The 23093-nt window shown below is 35.8% G+C and overlaps 1 protein-coding gene across 2 annotated transcripts in view; it reads left to right on the forward strand.

Annotated features, from left to right (window-relative positions):
- The first annotated feature begins 2911 nt into the window (after positions 1 to 2911).
- zfpm2a (zinc finger protein, FOG family member 2a) overlaps positions 2912 to 23093 on the forward strand; it is a 177821-nt gene continuing 157639 nt past the window's right edge. Inside the window, exons 1-2 of one of the 2 annotated variants that reach the window (XM_069194892.1) lie at positions 2912 to 3191; positions 3335 to 3456. In XM_069194892.1, the coding sequence (XP_069050993.1) occupies positions 3417 to 3456 (40 nt within the window). In that variant the 5' untranslated portion in view covers positions 2912 to 3191; positions 3335 to 3416. Of the gene's footprint in view, positions 3457 to 23093 lie in introns of both variants that reach the window. The other variant, XM_069194893.1, reaches the window with a different exon arrangement.

Here is a 23093-nt window from a genome sequence, read left to right on the forward strand (position 1 = left end):
TATAATTACTCGGTGAATTACATTAGATAAATCTGACATACAGTATATTTCAAAGATGATGTAAAAAAAAGAAACTGAATTGTGTTTTTTTTTTCTTTACTGCTCCCCTGAGAGAGAGTCTGTATGAATCCTTAACGACTGTGCAACGATGCCCTGTGCTGCCGGGAACACTAGTGATCCTGGCAAGTGATTCACACAAAGACAAGGCAAGTGTCAAATCCCTTCCACTGGCACAGCACCGCGAAATGCGGGAACAAACATTGCAGATGAAAGGAAAAGGGAAAATGATCAGTTCTAGAATTATCCTACATTTAGAATGAAAGACTAACTTTTGATTGTCTCCCCAAGTATGCTGGTAAGGAAACATTGATGAATACACTTCGCAATCCTTTAAGTTAAGGAATTCTCACTTTCTCTCGCACTTAAATTCCCTCACTACTAAAAAGAATTTAATACATTTTGTGGGAAAAAAATAAAGTTTCGACTTCTAGAATTTGTTTTCTTAGATATTGAGGAATTTGCGTTAGCCCGATTTTTATTTTTATTTTTTTGTAGAGCGTTAATTGACTTTTTAAAAGGTGTTTGGATACGGTGGGGCTATGGAACACCAAAGCTTTTGGCAAAGAAAATATACGGTATGTAGCTCCTCAGTATATACTGGACCTCAAAAGGAGAAAAAAGCGTCTTGCTGTGACTGCAACAACGCTGATCTGCTTCAGCTGACAGGCGAATCTTTTATGGAAATCAACATGCGTGTTTAGTTACTTGAAGTTTTTCTTTTCCAAATAACATTCTTTTTATCTCGTGGTTTTACTCTGAAAATAATGCGATTTGTTAATGATTTCAAAAACCACAATTCTGACGGCAGTTATAAATTAGAGATAAAAGCATCCTAGGTGTGCTGCAGTAACTTTGGATGTGTTTAAGATAACATATCTAAGGTAACGGTATGAACTAATACCTGTACATTTAACAAAAAAGAGCATATTCTGAATTTTCCACGTATATTTGTTTTCCACTTCAAAGTATGCTTCGAAACACATAACTGGTCAAAATCATTTAATATCTCTCTTTTGTACCAATAATAATAATACAGCGTTCTATTGATGGATAGTTGTTTTAAGAGATTCCATTATTCTTTTAAAAAAATATGACCTTTCTGTAAATTAGACTGACAACCGTAAACAGAAATTGCTAAAATACTTCAAGTACTCGAAAAGTTTACAGGTGTGAAAGGATGCTTAATTGCACTGACTCTCGGCAACACCTCTTTTAAACTGATAACGTGTTTCGCAGACTCCACGCACTCACTAGAACAAGGAACAAGAAGAACCGTGATTATGTATTAAACAAGAAAAAATACACCTTTGCTCTTATGGCGATGAAATGAAGAAGAAAATACAATCTCAACCATGTGTGTATGGAACTGTACGCTTTCGACGAATTTAAGAACACAGTAAGCGCTCAGACTTATTTAATTTAAGCTAAAGAAATGTGTGGAAAATGAAACATACAAGTTAGGAAATTTAAAAATATTCACATCTTCTTGCTATAAAATATAATCAGCTCACATTTGTGTACTTTTATCTTTTAATATTTAGAGCACTTTCATGCAACTAAATACAGCCTACAGACGTCATAATGGAAGATGAAATACAATACTGAAACAATAATACAGAGGGGACAGTTACAGTATCAGTCTTTAAGAAGATCAAACTTAAAGAAACGCTCAGTGTTTTGCAATAATATTTGATATCATTATTACTTGTTCATGTTGTCAGCGTGAATGAAGCGGATCAACCCAACAGGTGATAAATGCTACATTAGTATGCATCCACGAAACTGCTCGAGATGTGCAGTTAAATGCATCACCTGAAATAAAAGTGAGAACGTCTGAAGACACACAACACAACACGCATCAACTCACATCTACCACGACAGTGATTTAAAAATATATATTTTATTGTTGTCATTAGCGTCTTGTGAACAGTGCAGCATAGTGATGCATCGGAAAGTTATTTTTATTGAGTATTTAAACTATTTGATTTCGATTTTTATGTACTGTTTCAGGGGTAAACGCTGTTACATTTGATCAATGTTTAAAGAGTCGTAAGATACAAGGCTGACTATCAGTTTTAGATACCGTAATCACACATCCTGAAAAGAATACCTTTGTACAGCCCTCAGCCATTTTCATTTGATTTTTTTTAGCATTGTGTTCAGTCAGGTTTAGACCGTGTGCCTGTATTTGTTAATTGGTTGAAAATCCGAAGGCAAACTACAAGGATCTTTTAATAATACCACTTAAAGACATGATATCATTAAGTGACACCTAGGGCCTGTATACGTTTCATAAATGCCTAATTTTCTTTAAAAAACAGTTTCAATTAAATTTTTACTTAATCTGATATTTTAAATATATTCTAATTAGGTTCCAATCAGTGTCACGTCAGTGTTGTAGATAATTGTTGTTGCTCTTTATTAAAGTCATATTTTGGAGACTATAGTGAATTGTTTTATGAAAAAGTATACGCTGCAGCTGCTGATTTAAAACTATATAATTCATAGATGCATTTCCCTAATGCCTTAAAGCACGAATACTGCAGGAGAGCACACATGTATCATTTCAGCTCAAAGCAATTTCATTTCTCAGACAATAATCTCTTTAGAGTTAAACGTGTGCTATCAGAACTACGTTATGATCGGTTATTTTACATCTATTTTCACTTGATTATTTATGCATGATGCATTTAAATTGTACATAAAAACCAGATGCATTACAAAATTCAAATACTTTAAAAATCATATTAATATACATCTTGTCTTCTGAAGCAGTCTAATGCATGTTCAGTTTTAGATAGAACATGTCATTCAGGCTCAGTAATACAGTCTCTCAGTCATAATTTTATATTACTCCAGACTGATTTCCTCTGCTGCAAAAAATAGCAGGTGACTTAATAGCTAAAAATTGTCGAACTCCCCTTCAATACCTATGGCCAGTGAAAAGATACTAAAAAGGCAACACTTCAGCAGCACATGGTCATTCAAGTTCAGTGGCTGTGGCTACGGCACCCGGGGAGGCACAAACCTTATCTTCAAACAAAAGCGCGAAACGCTTTCACCTCTTCAGTCAGTCCGTGCGGATCGCAGCTCTGTGCAGCTTCATCTCGGAGAACAGTAGAGAAGAAAGAGTGAGTAGTTAAGAGGGAGCGAGCAAGCGAGAGAAGAAGGAGAGAGTAAAAGAGACGGAGAGAGAGAGAGAGGGGGAGAGTGAAACAAGAGTGATCCCAATTCGTCCCTTTTCCCCCCATTTCATTTTCATCTCAAACCCCAGGCATTGATTGGCGCTTGGATGAACCAAAACCTATCGATCTGTCAGTGCTACACCTGGATCCACTGACCAGCACAGAGCAGCCATGTCCCGAAGGAAACAGAGCAACCCAAGGCAGATCAAACGTGAGTTTTTTTCCGCTTTGCTGTATTGTTAAATCTGTTAAATGCTCTAGAAAAAGTTATAGGACGGTAAAAAAGCTCGCTTTAGTTCTAAGGCCGTATTGTCTTGTTTCGGATGTTGCTAAAGATTTAAGCGTCCCTGTTTTTACGTTTTACATATACGCTGTTATTTGAGAGTTTGGGTTTTTGTTCCCTTGTTATTATGCATTTGGCTTACCTGTCGTCAATGACCTGTCTTCTTATAATTGTGTTATAAATGTGTGTTTTCCCCTAACTTGCCAACTGTGCTCGAAGTTTTGAGGCTGGTAGATGCTAGGCTGGTGCACTTTGTGGAAGTTCGGCTGAGTTTTCTGTTACTGGAAAAAATATGACATCATAAAAACTGTTATATTGCAATTCTGATGTTAACCAATCTACACATTTAATATAAACAGATGTTGACTTCAGTGCTGTGATTAAGACGGTCTATTGGTAGATGTAGTAGTAGTAATAATAATAATAATAATAATAATAATAATAATAATAATAATAATAATAATAATAATAATAATTAATTTTCCAGTACCTAGCATTAGCTCATTAGGATAAGACTCTTTTAACTGAATAAGATTTTATTTTTTTTCTGTTTCTGAGTTACTGTTATTGTTACGAATTACAGTTACGAATATTGTAATGAAGTTCACAGCGCAACACCTTGTTTGATGTGAAATAGTATTAACATTTTGAACCTTACGTTTTTGATTTTTTGGCTTTATCATTATGAAAAACCCATGATGATAACTGTCGGAATCTCAAAAAACAACTGATTTTCGTAGAGTATCGTATACAATTACATTTAATAACTCACCTACCGTAAATAATACTTGAATTATTATAATTCAGAGCTCTAAGCTGTTTTTCTTTTGCAATTGAATTAATGTTCTTGTTAGTACTCATTACCACAACAAAATAATTATTGGATAATCTTACATTTTTCTTGTAACCTAGAGTATATTGTTCAATGGTCTGTTGAACAACAGCGTCAATATACCCCAAATGCCATTTTCGTGAAGTTCATACGTACTGTACTGTATATATAAAGGCCTTTCAGATAAGTTCATACAGTAGAAACACCCTCTTGAGAAAAACAAAAACAAAACGGTTGTAAAATTAAATTAAGGCTGTATTAATTCTAAGTCTTAGACGAACAATTGTGTAACTTTAATTTACGGGGAATAACTTTACTTTATTGATAAGATAATAAGACGTCATCATTTGATTTAACCGATACCATTTAAAGAGCACGGTATATTTTAAATACAGTAGATTTATTGGTTGAGAAAATATAACATTTAAAACTGAAAAAAATGGAAGTGTATCAATTTCTTTAAAAAAGATATGCTGCTAAAAGGATCCAGTCTTAAAACGTTTTACGAACCGATCCAGATATCTTTATCAGGTTGGTTATTGTTCACTGATGTGCTGTAATTAACTTGTCTTGAACATGCTGAAGTGTTCGCTATTCACAGTTTTATTGATCTACTGTAGTGTGGGAAACATTGAATAGATTTCAGTATTCAGTGTTTTTTTTAGAAGTACAAGTAGACGTACCTGCCTTCATTGGATTCTCAAAATCAAGATTCATTTTTAGAAGTCATGGGGATCCTTTTTTGTGTGTCTCTCGCGTTGATTGACATGTGTCTCTGATTAGGCAGGTGAAAGACAGTATTGTGCACGTTTAATACAATCTTCATGTATGGGAATGCAATTCAAAAATAATGTTTTAATTTCTTTTTGCTTTTATCTTTTTGGATTGTATATGTTTGTGCAATATTTGGCTTCATTTGTGCAACAGTTCTTTTTACCCTTTTCTAAACGAGTTTGCTGTTGCCTTATATATCTGTGTTTTTTAATGATTGGGATTGATAGTTTGTAGTAGGAGGGGAAACACCATTTGCTCCTATTTTTTCACTTAATTATATAAATAGAGCAGCTTGGTTTTGAGGTTGAAGAAATCTCTGAAAATGTTTAGACAGAACATTTCTGAATGCCATCAATCCAGTTTGTCCGAGTTTAAAAATTATGAAAAGAATGAGGACTGGCTTAACTTGTGCATTATAGTTGATGATGGGAAAAAAATATAAATAATGAATAACAGGCGAATAGCAGCCTTATAGCAAACTGTCAGTTACGCTGTCAAAGCTGTGACCTGTGTAAAACATTTCAGATTGATTAACATTTTTAAAATAATAATTTAGATATATCAGCAGGGTGGTTTTCTGTACTTTTGATTACTGTAGGTAGATGATTGCAATACAGCAGTCTTGTTGAACTACAAAAGGATAGAAATACAAAAATGTTTGTATATGTCTAATATAACCTTCTTCAGTGTGCTGAATGAAATCATTAATTTAGTATTCACTGCTCTTATATTAACTGTCATCTACAGACCATTTTTTCTGCCTTGTTGATAGAATGAGATACCTCAGTACTTAAATGCAGCTGCTGCTAAAATACCAAAAGCTTGTGGAATAATCTTCTTTAATTTACACAGTATTCAAAAGCTGAAGAATGACGTTATGCTAATAATATCCTCTCGTATGTTAGACATGAAGACTTTTCTTGTAGAAGTGTGAATGAAGAGGGTGTACTAGGCCATTATCCTTTCTTCTTTATTTTGAGACTAGATTTTGGTTATTCATGGCTGAGTATTTAAAAAAGAATTGGACTGTATATCCAAACCACTAGGAAGATCGTAAATATTAACGCGGGTACGTTGTTCTTATAGATACCTCTGTTTTATAGTACAATAGTATCTGTGGCACATGCGTTGCTTGTTAAGCAGACATTTGTTTGTATTGTATTTCTCTCCATAAAACCAGTGCATTGTTTCATTTTAAGAAGAAAAAAACCTTTCTACTCAGGTTGAATTGCTTGGAAGTAATCAGAGTTCTCAGGCATATATATTGGATTCAAAACAAGATTAGAGGTTTAGACAAGACTTAGAGAATTCCTCTTTAACTGGCATGGATAAACTAATTGATTTGAAATATTAGGTTGTGTGATTGATTCCATACTTGCACATAGAACAAGGCATTCGGGGGACTGTACACATGGATTTCAGCAGAAAGGTCAGTGCCTCAGTGTTTTGTACCTCAGGAACTCTGGAAAGGCTGAAAAGACTGAATGCAGAAAGTCAGTGAAGACAGTCATTCTAAAGGACAAAAAGGTTGTTGGGCACAGTTTTTTCCCCTGCATACATTGCCCTGTTATCTAAAATTGTGATTTATGCAGTATTTTAATATTTTGCTTATTCTTTCCCCTTGGGTGCTCTCTGAGCTGTGATAAAAAGGGAATGCTGAAAGAGCACCATTAATTTGCTCTGATGACTGGGATGATAAGGGGAGATAATGGGAAAGATAAGCGGAGAAGATATACCATCAGAAACCCGATTATTACCATTAAAATTCCAACCCAGCAATCTGCAGAAGGCTGATAATTCCTTCTCCGTTTCCACCACTTTGGATGATAAGGCAAAAAATAGTCACTCAGTGCTCCTTGATTAGGCTGCCTGGATTTCCTGATAATACGGTGATAAATTATGTATTTTCCCCTTGTTTTTTTTCTGTGAAACGTTACATCTGATTTTTTTTCTTTTCTTTTTTTGTATTTCAGGTCTTTCCTGTCTGCCTCCCCCCCCCCCATAAAAAAGCTATACACTTTATTGTAATAAGAGTTTGATAAAAAGCCCAGATAAGGGAGGAGGTGTTTTGTATGGGAGCACATATCAATGTTATCAGCCCATCTCGACTCACCAGCTGCTAGCTGCTGTTGTTTTTAGCCTTATCACCTCCTGCCAATATGCCAATAAATTGCCCAGATTGTTAGCTGTTTCATGGCAGCCCTGGCAAATTTATGACAGAAATGATGAAATTATTGCCGATGCTCTGTGGATTGTGATTAGTGGGGATATGATGTCTGTGTTCCCTACAACCTCCCCCTCCCCACCTTGTTTGTTTGTGGTTGTCCATGCCTCTGCTCGCACTGAACTGAGAGTGCACTAGGATGCTTTGAAAGCATGGAAAGATATGAGGCAGCTGAATCCAAACTAGACTGTTCTAGGTCATTTTTTGCTTTTAGATTGTTCTCAAAGTTCTGTGGCAGGAGGAAGGCAGAAGATATAGAGGGCACTTCTTTTAGCTGTTAGTGTGTTCTTAGTGCATGTGCTTCAAGTTCATGTGTTCATACAGCATGGTCCCGAGAAGCAGTGGAGGCTTTTTAAGTCAAATTTGCCTATCAGATGAACTGAGTGCCGTGCACTCAGATCTCTGTGAACACCCTGGGCATTACTGTTTGTTACATTAATAATGTATCATTATAATAACAATTGTTGCTGGTGTTTTGGTGATGGTGTTGCTTTTTGTTGTTATTTTAGCATTTGGTTTGACCATTTTGAATAGATAGCTGAAATATCCAATAAGTGGTTTTTGAATTCCATCCATAGTTAAATAACCATTTTGATTATACACTGACTCATCAGTTGATATACGTATTCACTTCTGGGCTTAGACAGTGACAGTTTTGAAGCTGGAGATTCTTGAGCAATTTATTTGGACTGTGACGCATCAAAACATTTTGTTTTTCCATGGACAGCTGTATTTTATTTTTTAAAAATTGAAATTTGGTGTTGACTTCTTTTTAAAAAATCCCACATTCATTTTGGATTGAGATACTGCAAGTTTTTGTACGCAGCACTGAAAATGGGTTAAAGGTACACAAAACCACGAACTTTCCAAGTTTTAAGAAATGTACTCTCTTCTGTTGGTATTTAAGTCATTTCAGTGCTTCACCTTAAGCTCTGCAGCTGATTACTGTCACTATGAGTTTTTCTACTGTACATTTACAACAAGCTATAAATAATATACTTAAGACAAATTATAGACTTCTAAGTGGTCAGTACTGTATATGTAGCATTAGGCAGAAAAAGAGCTGGTAAACAAGATTCATACCATTTTTTGCATAATTTATTTTTTGTTTCTTCTGGAGCATTGGGTGTTAATACAGTGTACAGTATATGCATGTGTGGGGGCACTACAAGTAAGCAAATTTAAGAACACAATGTATATAGTAATTTTACATATTTAGGAGGAAAATAAAAGGAATACAGAACATGTAAATAATTCTGTGGGAATCCAAAAGACTAGAATTACATTTTAAATTATATGTATGTTAGTATAAGAAATGGTCCTTTCCAAGCTGTCCATATAGATTCATATTTGATTCAAAATTGTTGGTGAAAAATGTCAAAACTTCTGTTTTATGTGCTTGCAATTTACATACAGTAATAAAAAGGAAAGAAGTAATACAAATGCACATTTGTGAGATACACTATCGTGATATGTCCAAAGACATAACAGAAGAAGCTGTGGATCATTTTGTCCAAAAACACAACAACAAGTTTTATATTCAATCAATGCTATATTGTGGAAGAATTCCACCTATTCTTTATTCTGTCTGTTCTAAATTCTATCCCTTCTTATTGACCGAAGAACGATTTATGGCTGACTTCTTTCTGTCCGTACAGATCTGTGCTCTACTGTATGAAGAAAGGTTGTAGCATGCCAACATTTTTCCAACATCTGCGTCTTGCCAACAACAGCTTGTTCTGTGTGGTTGCCTTGTCTGAGCTGACAATGACTGTTTGCTTTCATAAGCCTTTCCTTACAAACTACAGTTTTTCACAACTGCATAACAAGAGATCATTCTACTTTCCTGTGTTCTTAAAATGTTCAAACATTTTTTTTAAGTAATGTATTTCTTATTAATAATAGTATTAGGTAACAAATAAAAAATTGCTTATTGTTTCTTCTGAAGCTACATTATTTTGTATACCATTTGCAACAGCAATTTATATAGTTGTGCAGAAAATCACTACTGTATGTGTTGTTGATCTGTATTTCCTTAGTTAGAAACAGCTTGACAACATTGACTGAAAAGAGCTTCACTTAGTGTTTATCTATCTTGATAATACATTGTTAGACTGTATTTATTTACCATGGTTTAGAAACACATTAGATGTGGGCTGAGTTTGTATAAAGGTGGAGGTCATTTCCTGATTTGGCTTCCTTCATTTTTTTTCTGGAATTTTATCACATTAGGTTTCCAGTCCTGACTTTAGGGTATGTCATTGTGACACATGCTTTACAGGTTTCAAAGATAGGGACTGAAAAGTGATATTTCCTGCAATCCACCAAATGTGCTTGTTGTTGAATGGACATATCCTGTTCTATATCAAAAGGGTTTCATGTTGAAAAAGATTTAATCTCATAATATTAACGAGAAGGACTAAAGACCTTATGAAAATGTCATAGGGGTATACTGAAATTGTGCTAATTATTACAAACCTCTCAATTTCTTCATTGATTCCATCTTTCTTGCATGCCTTTTCATGTTTTGAAGAACACTAGGGGATGGTTTACAAGTACACAAGCAAAATCTTCTCCATCTGTCTCTCATTGTGGATCTTTACAAAGTAAAGAACTTGTTTTTATAATAACTATTTTCTGCACTCACTGTAAGTTTGGACAGGGATTTGCCCTGAGTATGAATCTTCATTATAACACTAAGTTCATTCTGTTCCATAACGCATGTTCTAAGAAAGATACATTCATTTGATTTGCATATACTGTACAGTATGCCTTCCTTCAAAATGTCAGCAAAACAGGCAATGTACATGAGTAAATTAAATAAATAAATAAAGAATTGACACAAAGAAATAATGAAACTGAGTAATCTGTACCATACTCTGCTTTTGTGTATTTGTGGAGTGGGTTGCTAGTTTGTTGCCAAAAGAATTTTAAAATGATCATTTAGCCCCTTATTCCTTGTTAAAACATCTCTTGAGTTGAGCTACATTTTTATATTAGGATGGAGGAAAATGACTTATAAGATCATTTTCTAAGACATGTTTATTAATTTGTTGGAAAGAAGAGGGATATTGTTTCAGGCCGAAAATCATACACACTTGAATTTGCTTCAGAAGAAAGACAGAAGTTAGTTTAACATAATCATTTATGTTTCAGTTTATTTAGATTTAACATCAGTGATGACTATCAAGCCCCAGGTAACAATTGACTTTTCAGGCTTCAAGTTAATAGCCTTGTCTCTTCCTTGTAGGGATCAATATTGGTATTAATTAATCACCGTTATCAGTCACAGGATCTAGTTCTATTTGTTGTTACATCAGCAAAATATCAATATAGAAAGTGGACTCCCTGATCGTCATGGCAACTTCATCTCTCAGGTCAAAGAAAGTTTATCTTATCTTGCTGCTGAGAGTGGCAAACTGCTTAGGAATCTAGTTTGGACTCTAAGATCATCGATTTAAGCTTTTTTTGTTGTTTGGAAGAAAGGGGCTGCATCCTAATCGCAACAGAGATGTAAGATTTAAATATTGACTTCCAAAGGCTGTTCTGGGAGGGGGTCTCAGATTCTGTTCTTGTTCAAGTACGTCCTTTTAAAACCAAAATAAAGCTTTGATTATTGGCCTGTCACTATACTGTGTGTCCACATGGTTAAAAGTATGAGACAGTCACGATGCACTGTCATACAGTAAAAGCTGTGCTAGACTTTTTGAGAGGAGTGATTGAGCTTTTTACATTACTGCTGTTAGCGTAAGATACAGTAGCACTATAGACAAATATAGTATGGGATGTAGATACTGCAGTCAATGACTGACAGCTTGTATGAAAACTTATCAATGAAGAGTGTCTTAATTGAAATTGTTACAATGGCGAGTGGACCACTGAACTTTTTAAGTCAAAGTTACCATTGAAAAGTTTAAAAAATGATTGTTTTTGGTAAAACATCTTTCAATATCATCTGTTTTCCCATGTGCAAGCATTAAGACAGCTTTGATGGTCACAACAAAGAGGTTGAGGAGGTTCTAGTAGCACAAACATTGACTTCATAGAACATCAGTGACAAAATTAATCTCTAAGAAAGTTGCCTATGACAAACTTGGAGAAATGCAGTTCACAATGACTGAATCAGAAGGCGGATGAAATTCAGTCCTTTGCCATCCAAAATAATGTGAAATATCTGTGAATCTGTCTGAGCTGTCAGTGGGCCCCTGCATGTATGCCACCCTTCAGCTCACAGGGAAAAGCTTTTTCTTACAGAGAAGGTCCAAGTACTTGAGAGGGCAAAGCATTTTAAAAACACCTGTAACTGTCCCTCATCTATCACCGAAGAAGCCATTGGGAGATTTCCAGGTCGATGTGGACATTTCCAAGCATGGACCACATTCTGCGGCAGAGACCAAAGAAGCCATCTACCGAGTGTCCAGAGGACAAGCTCACATCCACAGCTGAGGGGTGGCTGTCTTTTATTTGAGTAGCTGACTGAACTGAAAGTCCATGTAGGACAAGGGAATCATCCTTCAAGAGCACAAGGAAGCTTTCATGGTCTACTTATTTAAGCAGATTAGGAGTTGCTCTCTCACATCATAGGTATCTTTCCCCTCAGTCACTGGGAAAATACTTGCCATGATTAATCTGGTCCACCTAGTGATTCACCCAGACTGAGACGTCCTGCCGGAGAATTAGCGTGGCTTCAGGAAAGGCTGTGGAAACCGTGGCATTTGCTCATGGCAGCCCTTAGAGAAGTGTAAAGAAAAGAACATGAGTCTCTTGATTGATCTCACCAAGGCCTTTGACCCTGTCAGTGTTGAGGCCCTCTGGAAGATAAAGAAGAAGTCTAGCTATCTGGAAAAAATATCTCGAGAATATGACAGTTCCACGATGGCACACTTGTGCATGTCCTGGATCACAGCAGCTCATCTGACTCTTTAGTAGTCTTCACTGTACTTAAGCAAGGTTGTGTGCTGGCTCTGGATTTCTTCAAAATGATGTTCTCTGAAATGCACAACAGCTACCAAGGTATTGAAATCAAGAACCACTGAGATGACAAGTTATTTAACATAAGCCATACCCAGATTATTTTAGCGTTTTGCCTGCCACTAGTAGACTGCCCATGTTTAAGAAGCATACAGCAGGGTTTGGAGATGTATTGCTTTGTAGACTTTCAGATTTCTGGCCTGACTAATTCCCCTGTGCTCCTAGTGCGTCTTCAACACTTGCTAATTTGGCTTTGACGTCATCATTGATGTGAACATTTCCAAGTTGAGAATTCTCAGTCATTGGTTGTCACTTTCAGATTGCAATAGGAGTTTCCTGAAATGGGGTGATACAAAACCTCAGCCTTTTTTGCACATTTAGATTGTACAGACATTAGAATTCTACATTTTTTTTTCAAACACTGCAAAATTAATGATATACACAACAGGAATAATTTAAGTATTATATAGTGTGAATGTCATTATACTGTATAATTAATTTAAGAAGTGCCCCCTCCCACTTAATCACATCATTTTCTGACATTTGGCCATACCTGGTCAAGTCAAGGACAATACAACATGTCTTAATGAATCTTTTATTAACTTATACTATATCATCAGAGATATTGTACAAATATAGTATTTTTAAAACTTACACGCCCCTTCACATGGTAATACGGATGAATAGATTTGTAGAGTAGATAAAATGTACTTTATGCCATTCTGCAGTACAATATTTTATTTGTGATAAAACAGCTGCATATGTCTCCTGAAAAACATTACATTAACACAGATTTTATTAGAAATGTGTTGTTGTATAAATGTCAAGGCAATAGACTTTTTTTTAGAAAGCGATGAGAATCCCCTTGCCTTGGCTTTGTATGTTTCAAATCTTGGCGAGGAACTTAAAACTAAGAACAGACAGACATCGGGGAACAACCGAAAAGTAATTGTCTGAATGTTGCTGTGTACATTATGAGTTAACAGTTGGTATTGTTCAGCGTTTGAGGAAAGACACTGCAGCTTACTATAAAAGCAGAATTTCGTATCTGCAAATCTATAGTACATGTATTGTTTCTGAATTTAATTTTAAGTGCAATACAGGTCTGTTTGCCAGCCTACAGGTAGTTTGACTTTATAGAAACAACTATTAACCTCAAATACTCTAAACGTAGCAACCATTAAATGTTTTTTTTCTACACTTTTCAACTCCGTTCTTACATAAGCTCTCAAAGTTAATAAACACATAACCAGAAATACTTTTTGCTGAGGATGAGTGGGACTCCTGTCATCTTCAGTTTGCAATGTTACTGGCAGTATCTAAATCAAGAGAGATTAAAATGCAAATATTGATCAAGAGCCATGCTGGTGAAATGAGCAATGAAGTTTCAACAACTCCTGTAGTGCTAAAGCTACACACACTATAGGAGTTATTGGTTGATTTGAAGAACTGTGAAAGAGCCACTTGGGATTTGTTCTGAATTAGGATGAGATGTGCCAAACAGTCTAGTTATGGGATAGGTGGGAAAAAAGCAACAGAGGATTAGATAGCAAGCTTTTCACTTCAATTTGTACATCAGCATTTTCTCTGCTAAACCACACAATAAAGACTCTGTCTTAAACATTCAGTGGAAAATTGCTAATGACAGAATTCTGGCCCTGAAAAATAAATAGCATATACTGTATGTTGGAAATTATATGAAACTTTCTACAAATAATACATAAACTACAAAATGTGCTAATACTCTTGAGGAAGCTAGATTTTGATATCACAGACATTAAGTATATTACAGCAGCTAATCTTGAGTCTCACAGTGCAGCTTAAATTATGAGATCTCTACTCTACCTTTTATGCACATACACAAATAACTATAACTTGTATAACTTGAATCAGAAGTTGTAGGCTGGTTCTGCCTCCTGTCTTGTTGTGATTGGACAAAGAGCTAAGTAATATTCAGACCCATCATTCAACACATTTGTATTGTGCATGTTTATGTGCTGTAATCATCTACAGGTTTATTTATCCTTTGCCGAATGAAGGCCTTCCTAAAATATTTAGTGTGGCTTATGATTGGGCATGTCATTTTAGAGTGTTTTTTTTCCCAACAAACCGCCAAAATGCCAAGAAGTGTCTTGTTTAATAAGCTGATCAAGCCACGTTTGCAGAATCTGGAAGCATGAAAATGCTTTTCTGTTCGAGAAAAGGTTTAAAAAAAATTACCAGAGCTTAGAAAGGCGTAATAAATCAAAAATGGATTGTAGTTTTGTACAGTAGTAGTTAGAACACAGGGCTGTAGCGACGATGCTTTCTGTAAATACTGTGAGTCCTCAGTAAGATTACAGAGCTGCCACGCAAAAAAGTGAACCTGCTTACACAACACTTTTTTCATTTTTTCATTTCTGCATGAATGAATGAAGTGTTGCTAACGTATGGTAGAACGCAACAAATGCACAGCTTGTCAAAATGGATTTTGAAGGATGTTACGTGTTGACAATCCACAACAGACTAAAAGTGCGATAATTTGGTATTGATGGTCTATGTTGTTGTTCCTTCAGTGAGATACTTTACCCAGACTGCTCCTGTCGACCCACCTGTACGAGTAGAAACCAGACGTTCCTGGGGGTTGGGTGGTAGGGGAAAGGGAATATGATCTGAAATGGGCTGGCATCCCATCCGGGGTGGGGTGGGGAGGGCATGAGCCCTCTGTTTGCTTAACGCCATGGAAACCAGAATCAGGTCTGGTCTGATGATGATGTACGTACTCGGAAAGTTTTAACACAAGTAATTTCAATGATGGTTTCTTTCATGAATGTTTCAGGGAATGCTGTTAATAATGTCATTCAGGAGAGTTCTGGAACATATATTAGGGGACAGTTAGTGTTCTGTGTTTTCAAAGTTGATTTTCCAATGACATATTTCCCTTTAAAATGTAATTAGCAGTAGTTAAAGAGACTTTCCCAATATTTCCCAGCAAAGTATTATTTTTTTTTTGGAGAATGGGATGAACACCTCTCTTCGTCTCCTTCACAAACTGCCTCAAATAAATGGGCAGCCATAGTGTATGCACATGTACTGTATCAGTAAACTGCCTGACAGAAAACCACGCTTAAACAGTCACTGGGATTAGTGATCGACATCACCTGGAATTTCTTCCTGAGGGATTCTTGGGGAAAAACTCTTAGTGGATGTAATGTGTAATGTGAAAAGTAGCTCACCTTGTTTCGTAATTAGAAGTGTCTTAAGATAGAATTGGACAAAAGCAAATTTAACCCGACACCACGTGACAAAAAATACACCTAAAACTAAATAGACTTTATTTTTGCTTGATTTTTAAAATGTTTATAAGTTTTACAAGTCTTTATTGATTTTCTTTGGCCTTGCAATGGCCATATGCATTCATTCAGTCTGCAAAATTGTGACAATACTTACTTAGCTATTTTCTCATGTACTGTATACTCACCAGCAATTCCCCTTGTGTAGTGAATGCCCGAGACTCACAAGCACATACATTTGACCATCATCAAGTTTCTTAAGCTTCTGAAGCAGGATAACAACTGGGTCAGATGATAAGAAGAGCAAAACAGAAAAAAAGAGTGCCTCTGATAAAAACTGATTGATTGATGTCTGGCTTCGCCACCATCACAAGCAGTTGACAGTTAGTTTGGGATCAGATGATTTCACTCTTTAGATTGAAGTGAGGGGCTGGTAGGCAAATCTGAAGGACAAAAAGGTCAGTGCCTCTTCTTTCTCAGGCTACAAAAGGTTTCAGGGCTTGGCCGTGGAGCTTCTTTGAATTTTAATACATCGTAGTTGCGTTCTGGCTAAAACAAAAAAATCAGAAGCTAGAAATCATCATGAACCTCTGCATAATTTATTTATGTCATGCAGTTACTCTATATTTGTTAATGATCGTGTTATGCACTAAATTTAAATATTTTGTCGTAAGTTCTGCAATGACCTGTTATTATAATACGTAGGAACAAACCCTCTTGATTGACTGCAATGACTTCAAGGCAAAGAGGTGTATAGGGAGAAGAAAAGGAACCACAAAATAACTAAAAAACTTAACATGTCTTAATAATTTTTCTAACAATATTAAAATCAGAATTTTTTCAAATGCTTTTTTCAATGTAGGAGAAGCAATAGATTTAGTCAAATACAAGGCTGAAAATTTACTTGTATTATGTGTGTAGCTGTGCCCCTGCTGGGATTCAATCACATTATCTCAGGAACCACCCAGCTATGAGCTACAGAGTGCCTTCTCAGACAGTTGGTGAATTCCACTATGCCCAAAGGCCAGGACTCCTGTTGAGGAAGAACTCAACATTATCAGATTCCAAGGGGGGTAACATTACCTTCTAAAATAGAATCAGTGCCAGCTAAACCCTGTTACATTTGGATACGAGCCTTACAATTTTTGCAGCAGATTTACTAATTTGTCGTTGTTTTTCTTCTTCCACACTGAAGCTGTAGTATTTATCTTCCTTGTGAGGGGCTGGGGGACAGTTAAATGCTTAATGGAGTATCTACATTTCATTGGAACAAATGTTTAAATATTTTTACAACGTGTCTCTTGCAGCTTTTTTAGTTACGATGTGTAGAGTATGCTGCGAAAAATGTGAATCAGCCCTTCATGTTGGATTGATAATTCACTATCCATTTACATTTTGAAGAATTGATATGAAACATGGAGAATTGCTTCTCAACTTTTATGTGACAGTTGGATTATATTTTCTTCAGTGATTCTCAATGCAGTATGCCAATGTATTATTTTTTACAGCAACTTAAAAATTGTGTTTTATATGAATGAATTCAATTGTGCATTTAATTAAAATAACAAGAAATAAACTCTGTTAAATTTGAGATTTACAGTATGTTTTAAAGACATTTTTGATTCCGCTATCAGCAGGACAGAAAGGGGAATCATCTTCCAAAGGATGATGAATGAAAGGATTCACACAAGATTGATTTGTTCTTTAAACCTGACGGATAATAGATTTATTTACCTTAAATAATAGTGTATTGATTAATATGTTTGAAATGATAATGCCTGTGCTTTTAGTGCACATCCAATGATCCTCCTTCTGCAAAAAGACAACAGAAACATAAACATAACACCTTCATTATATTTCAGAATTCTGAAGTTTTAATTTGTACCCATTCCATAACCGTAGTCTTTAAGTCTCTTAACTTCTTCCCTTTTTTGTCAGACCTTTTGTACCTTCTCTGCTCTCTCACTTTGAAAATCTGTTCTTTCTCCACTCTCCTCCCTCAGAGATCAGGACTGCTCTGTTCCTGACCTCCTTTTTGTGCCTACTCATGTGTTGAGACAACACCTGTTGGGGCCTCAGCTCTCAACTATATCCTTCCATAACTCTTATCATTTCTCAGACTGATTATATTATTGCACTAAATACTAATTGCACTAAGCAAGTACTGTACGTGCTAATTGCACTTATTCACTGTGAACATGGAATACCTACAGTACCAGCACGGCGTTTGGCTGTTTATATTATTGCTCTGTAGCCACACTGTTCCATCTACATATCGATTTTGATTGAATTTTATTTTCTTTGTGAAGCACATCCGTTACGTTTGTTTGTGCTAGCCTTATTGCTATTTTACCTTATTTTTTTACTATTATATACATGCATGATTATTCCTTGTACTTAGTTTAGTACCTCATACTAAATGTAAACTTGATATATTTTAAGTCATATTGATAAGATTGTTAAGGGCATCTCAAAAGGAAATAAGTAATTGTTAAATGCAAAACCTTTAATTAAAACGTACAGGTGTTAGTGTTTGGTTAACTTTGGAATAATACCCAACTACATTGTGAGTGTAATCTAAATGTGTATTCATACAAGAACAATGTATGTTAGGGTTAGGGTTATTGTATGTGTGCAAATATTTTATGTGATTCAGCATATAGTGGTCAACTCACTTAAGTCCTTTCATTAACATCAGGTTTAGTGTAGCTTATTTGTCAGTTTAGTACTGTATAATTCAATTTCAAAGGATTAAGAATGCACCAGCAATATAATTTGAACAGAACTGCCTTCTGTATTTAAATAATACATATAGACTTGATTTTGCTTATGATTACATAGATTTGGTTGCTGTTAGTTTTCTTAGGATGTGTTATTCTTTAAGGGAGAGAAACATAAAAGATTGTGTTCTCTGTTGAGAAGGAGAGACAGAGTGACTACATTATTTATTAAAAAAAGCTTAGTTCCTTGATAGCCTGGATGGATCCAAAACGGGATGAACAGAAGCAGATGCTCAGAAAACATGAAGAGGACGAGGATGGCGACAGACCATCATCGAGTGGACCTAAGTTAAAAAAAGAAAGGAAACAGGAGTTTGCAGTGTTTGGGTGCTTATTCGGCTGGGAGCAGGACAGTTTCCATCTGCAGTTCTGTAATGCGCAGTTTGTGGCTTTACAGGGGTTGATCAGTATGGAATAGCTCCGGGCCTTCACCTGCCAATCGAAGCCTTGCAAGCAGATTAGAACAACCTGCCTTTTTCGCCCACCCTACAACAGTGTGAAATCATCAGGCTTCAGTCTTCCGGTCTCCAAGTCAGTAGCTGTTAAAAGTGTGGAAGCATCCTTTGCAATCTGTGAAATGCAGAAACTCTGTGTCTAAGTTGAGTTTGGATCCCAACCTTCTTAGCTGTACTGGGATGCAGCCTTGCACCCAGCTAACACTGGGAATCGGCATATTGATGCGGTGCCATATTGAGGAACCCTGCTGGTTTTATTCACAACTACAGGCATATTGGAGAAGGCTGATGTTGGCTAGAGTAGAGGGATCTGGAGTTCATACTTGTAAAGGTCCAAAGCCTCTTCTGTGTTTTGGTGTGGAATCAGCCTTCTTATTCTGCAGTGTCTCTGCCAGTTCCTTTGAACAGAAGGACGATTTTCTTACACTTTTAGTAAGGCATAGCAGAATGTAGTTTAGGCGGCACTCATTTACATTACTCCTTCCAGTGAGGTGGATTATAATTTCAAAGAAGGGGTTCGTTAAAACTTATTGATATCTTTGTATTTCCAGTAATGTGCAATTCTAAACTGCATCCAATTTAAAAATACCAGTTTTGCTTAGAAGGATTTTTATTGAATTTTTATTCACTGTTGTTTAGCTCTTTATATTGTGTATACATCCTATGTCTCTTGTATTGTATGATAACCCAGCTAACCCGGTTTGCAAATTAAAGATAGTGAAATAAAATAAATATATTTGGTCATTGTGTTTTCTTTCTTAATACTGATATTACTACAGTATTGTTTCCTTTAATGATGGAATGGCAGTAAACTGGTGTTTAACTTTTTAAAGTTAATATTTGATATATTTTCAGAGTATTTGATAATTACAATATGGCTTTGAAATACTGTGTGGTGTGCACAGAACACAGTGTTTAGCTGTTGCGCTTTAGATTTTTATCTAGAGGACATCAAAAGAGGGGATTATGCTATAATCAAACTACATTCTACACATTCATACATCTTGTTTTTAATGTTCTCACACATGGATTGTAAGATACAGTATATAGTACATGCAGTTTAGGGGATATTAAAACAAGGTTTGGGCAGAGATCAGCTCACTGATGTCTGCTTACCGTCGTCTAAACATGATGCTTCTTGGTGACTCGCTTATGTTACATGTCATCATCCCTCCCTCCTGCCCATCTTCATCCTTGTGGCAGCTCCCTGGCTCATTCCTCATTAAATGGGGATGGGTCAAACAGCCCAGTCCTTACGGACTTTTTATGTGTTTTCTCAGGTGATTTAACCTATTACGGCTCCACCGTAATTAGGGTTTGCCCAAACTAACAAACGGCCAATTGAATTTGAACAAGCTAATTCATTTTTTTATGACTTACGCCATTTGAAATTTGGGATTGCTTTAACACTTACTTGAAAATTTTGGATGGACCCTTCCGTCTGTTCCTCACCTCAAAAATCAGTAAGATTTTGTTTTATTTTTGTTGCAGAATCCTTCAGATCTCAAAAACATTTTGCAATGTTTAGTCGAGTCAATAAACACAGCTATTGGAAATTTAAAATAATCAAGTACTGTATATCAAAAGTGTAAGAACTCATTGTGGAAGGGAATAAGAATTAGTGAACAAAAGGGATACTCTTTTGTAGGTAATTTAATGTTACGATCCATTGCTGTAATACATCGGTATGCTGTCTATAGAGGTTTAACAGGTTCTCTGTCGGCGCTATACAATCGTGGGCATCAGAAGGAGCAATCTGGGGGAGAACAGTGGATTTTTGAGAGCCACAGTGGCTCATGCACAACAGACTCTGAAATAAGAACTTTCCTGCTACATGCTATTGTGCCAAATTATGAGATTAATTCAGTCAAAATAGAGATCGTACTATACAGATCAGGCTTCACTTTAATAGTGGCTTAATAGAGAGATCAATGAGAAAAACAGGCATTTTAAATGGATGAAAACATAAACAGAAAAATACTCTTTTGGTCTATTTGTAGAACTGTCATTATTTATGTGAAAATGTGATTTTTACAGCTGTTGAAAAATATGTAGAGCGCATTCTCTTAGGTGTCAGTAAATTGTAAATTAGGTGAGACTGGAGAAGAGAGTAGAAAATAGGAAATGAAAAGCCCTATAATTTTATTTCAGAAACTGTATCAGATTTAGGTGTGAATATAAAAATGGAAAGTTCTATTCAGGAGTTTTCAGGAATCCTACAGAACATTCCATGGAATTTTTTGTCGAGGTTTCAAGGCTGTTTAACAAGAATTCATTTTTGTAAAGACAACGATTACGTTTTTAAAGGTGTCTTGAGCTACAGTAGCCACAATGCTGTTTTTTTGTAAACAGATCATCGAGCAGAAAAGAGTCAATGTGGATGCAAGGCCTTATACAGATCCCATTTCTGTTTCTTCTGGCTATCCAGTCTTAATCCAGATCTTTATTCCAGTAAAGTCTTTTTAAAAAAACAAGCTGGAGTGTAAGTGCACTCCACTGTTTTTTTTCTCCAGCCACACTTTATTGAATATCATTTTAGATAAGAAATGTAATCCTTTAGAGTGAGATGATGTATATTGACCAGTTTTATTTTTTCATCAATAGTGAAGGACCAGGGCTAACCTAAAATATAGAAAATAATGATCCGTGTGCTCCAGATCAATTTTATGAACACAGGCATTAAAGATGTTCAGGTTCAACCTGGAATTTAATGGAAAACTATTTTCTGAAAAAGCTCAAATAAAGAAATGCAGAGGAAGGCTTGTCTCAACATGTATTGTCTCAAAATACACAGTAGATGTTAGAAATGCTGCACATCTAACAGAGTGATGTAAATTTGGAAACTTAACTTCAGCATTGTATTCTTATTAAGAAGAACACAGTTTGAAAGAACAAAGTCTCACAAGGACTAATGTCCCTCACAGCTGCTTGTCTGTGCAAAAAAAGATGGTGTAAAGAAGTGTACGTTTTTTAGGGGGTGGCTCTTTGGATCTTCCACTGCACTTGTGCTTAAGAACAAGGCAGCAAATTCTTAATTAAACACATATCCAGGTTTGAAGTGTCTTAAGGCCTTTCCCATAGAGTTCTTTTGTGTGCTAGGCTACACAGCTTCTTTGCTGTGTGCTGGGCTCCTAAACCAATGGAAAATATTGAAATACTTAAAATAAGAGCTTGTTTCTGAAAAATCCTACAATGTTGCATGTCTTGCTGAGAAAGACATAGCTTCGACTGGTGTGGCTCAGGGAATGGAACCCCTCTACTCCACTACAGTATGTAGCGTGAGTCTAGGGACACCTGCAGCGGTATTGATGGGGAGAACCAGTGTGATGAACACTGGAATAGATGACCATGTTATCTGTATTGATGGGCTCAGGTTAGACTTCACTCTGCGGCCCGTGGTTACAGAACTCTCTTAAAATTAGACCTGAATGAAGCTGAGAATAGAGGGAATTATCCAAGTCGAAGAAAAATAGGGGGCATTAATGAACCTGAAGCTGAAAGCCAAAGACATTCATTTGATTTCACATCCAGTCAGGAAATTAGATGCTTGTTTCCTTTCTCATTCCTCTGTTTTGCTGTGTAAGTGTTACAGTGAAGGGGAAAGGTTTTGCCCCACTTAGTGTTTGTGGAAATATTGAAGAGCTGGTGGATTTCTTACTTTTACAGCAGTTAGCAAAGAAATATTCTAGTGGACAAAATTTCCCAAAAAGTTGCTAAACTGGCACAGTTAAACAGAATTAAAATATTTGAAAAGCACTGCTCCTTTAACTCATATTTAACAAATGCACACAACTGTCCAGTTATAAAATTGTTGTTCTGCACTGTAAGGGCAACTATAAAAACAATATTAAAGCTTGATTAAATTATAGTAAACATGGTAGTGCAGTAGTATAATGAAAGATTAAGTGAGAGAAACAGGAGTTTCAACTAAATCAAGTTATATAAATATATTTACAGACATAGCTGTACCATTTTAGAATACTTAAGTTTTAAAAAAGGCTGAATCTCACGTTTTATTTTTGCTAGGCATTAAAATCAGTTTTCAGTATCTAGTATTACTGATTTCTGTTAGTACCTTCTTGCTTGTTTTCATTTTTTTCCCTCAATTACTTGATTATTGTAAATAGAAGATGAAATATTAGAAAATATAGGTTTTCAAAGCTCCATCTCTCAGACAGAGGCACATTAGTGTACGACTTATTTCATGGAGTTTTTCCTTGTCTTGTCTGGTGTATGATGTGAATTAGTTACAGTAAA

This window comes from Lepisosteus oculatus, chromosome 10 (assembly GCF_040954835.1).
Source record: "Lepisosteus oculatus isolate fLepOcu1 chromosome 10, fLepOcu1.hap2, whole genome shotgun sequence".
In the NCBI taxonomy this organism is placed as follows: Eukaryota; Metazoa; Chordata; class Actinopteri; order Semionotiformes; family Lepisosteidae; genus Lepisosteus; species Lepisosteus oculatus.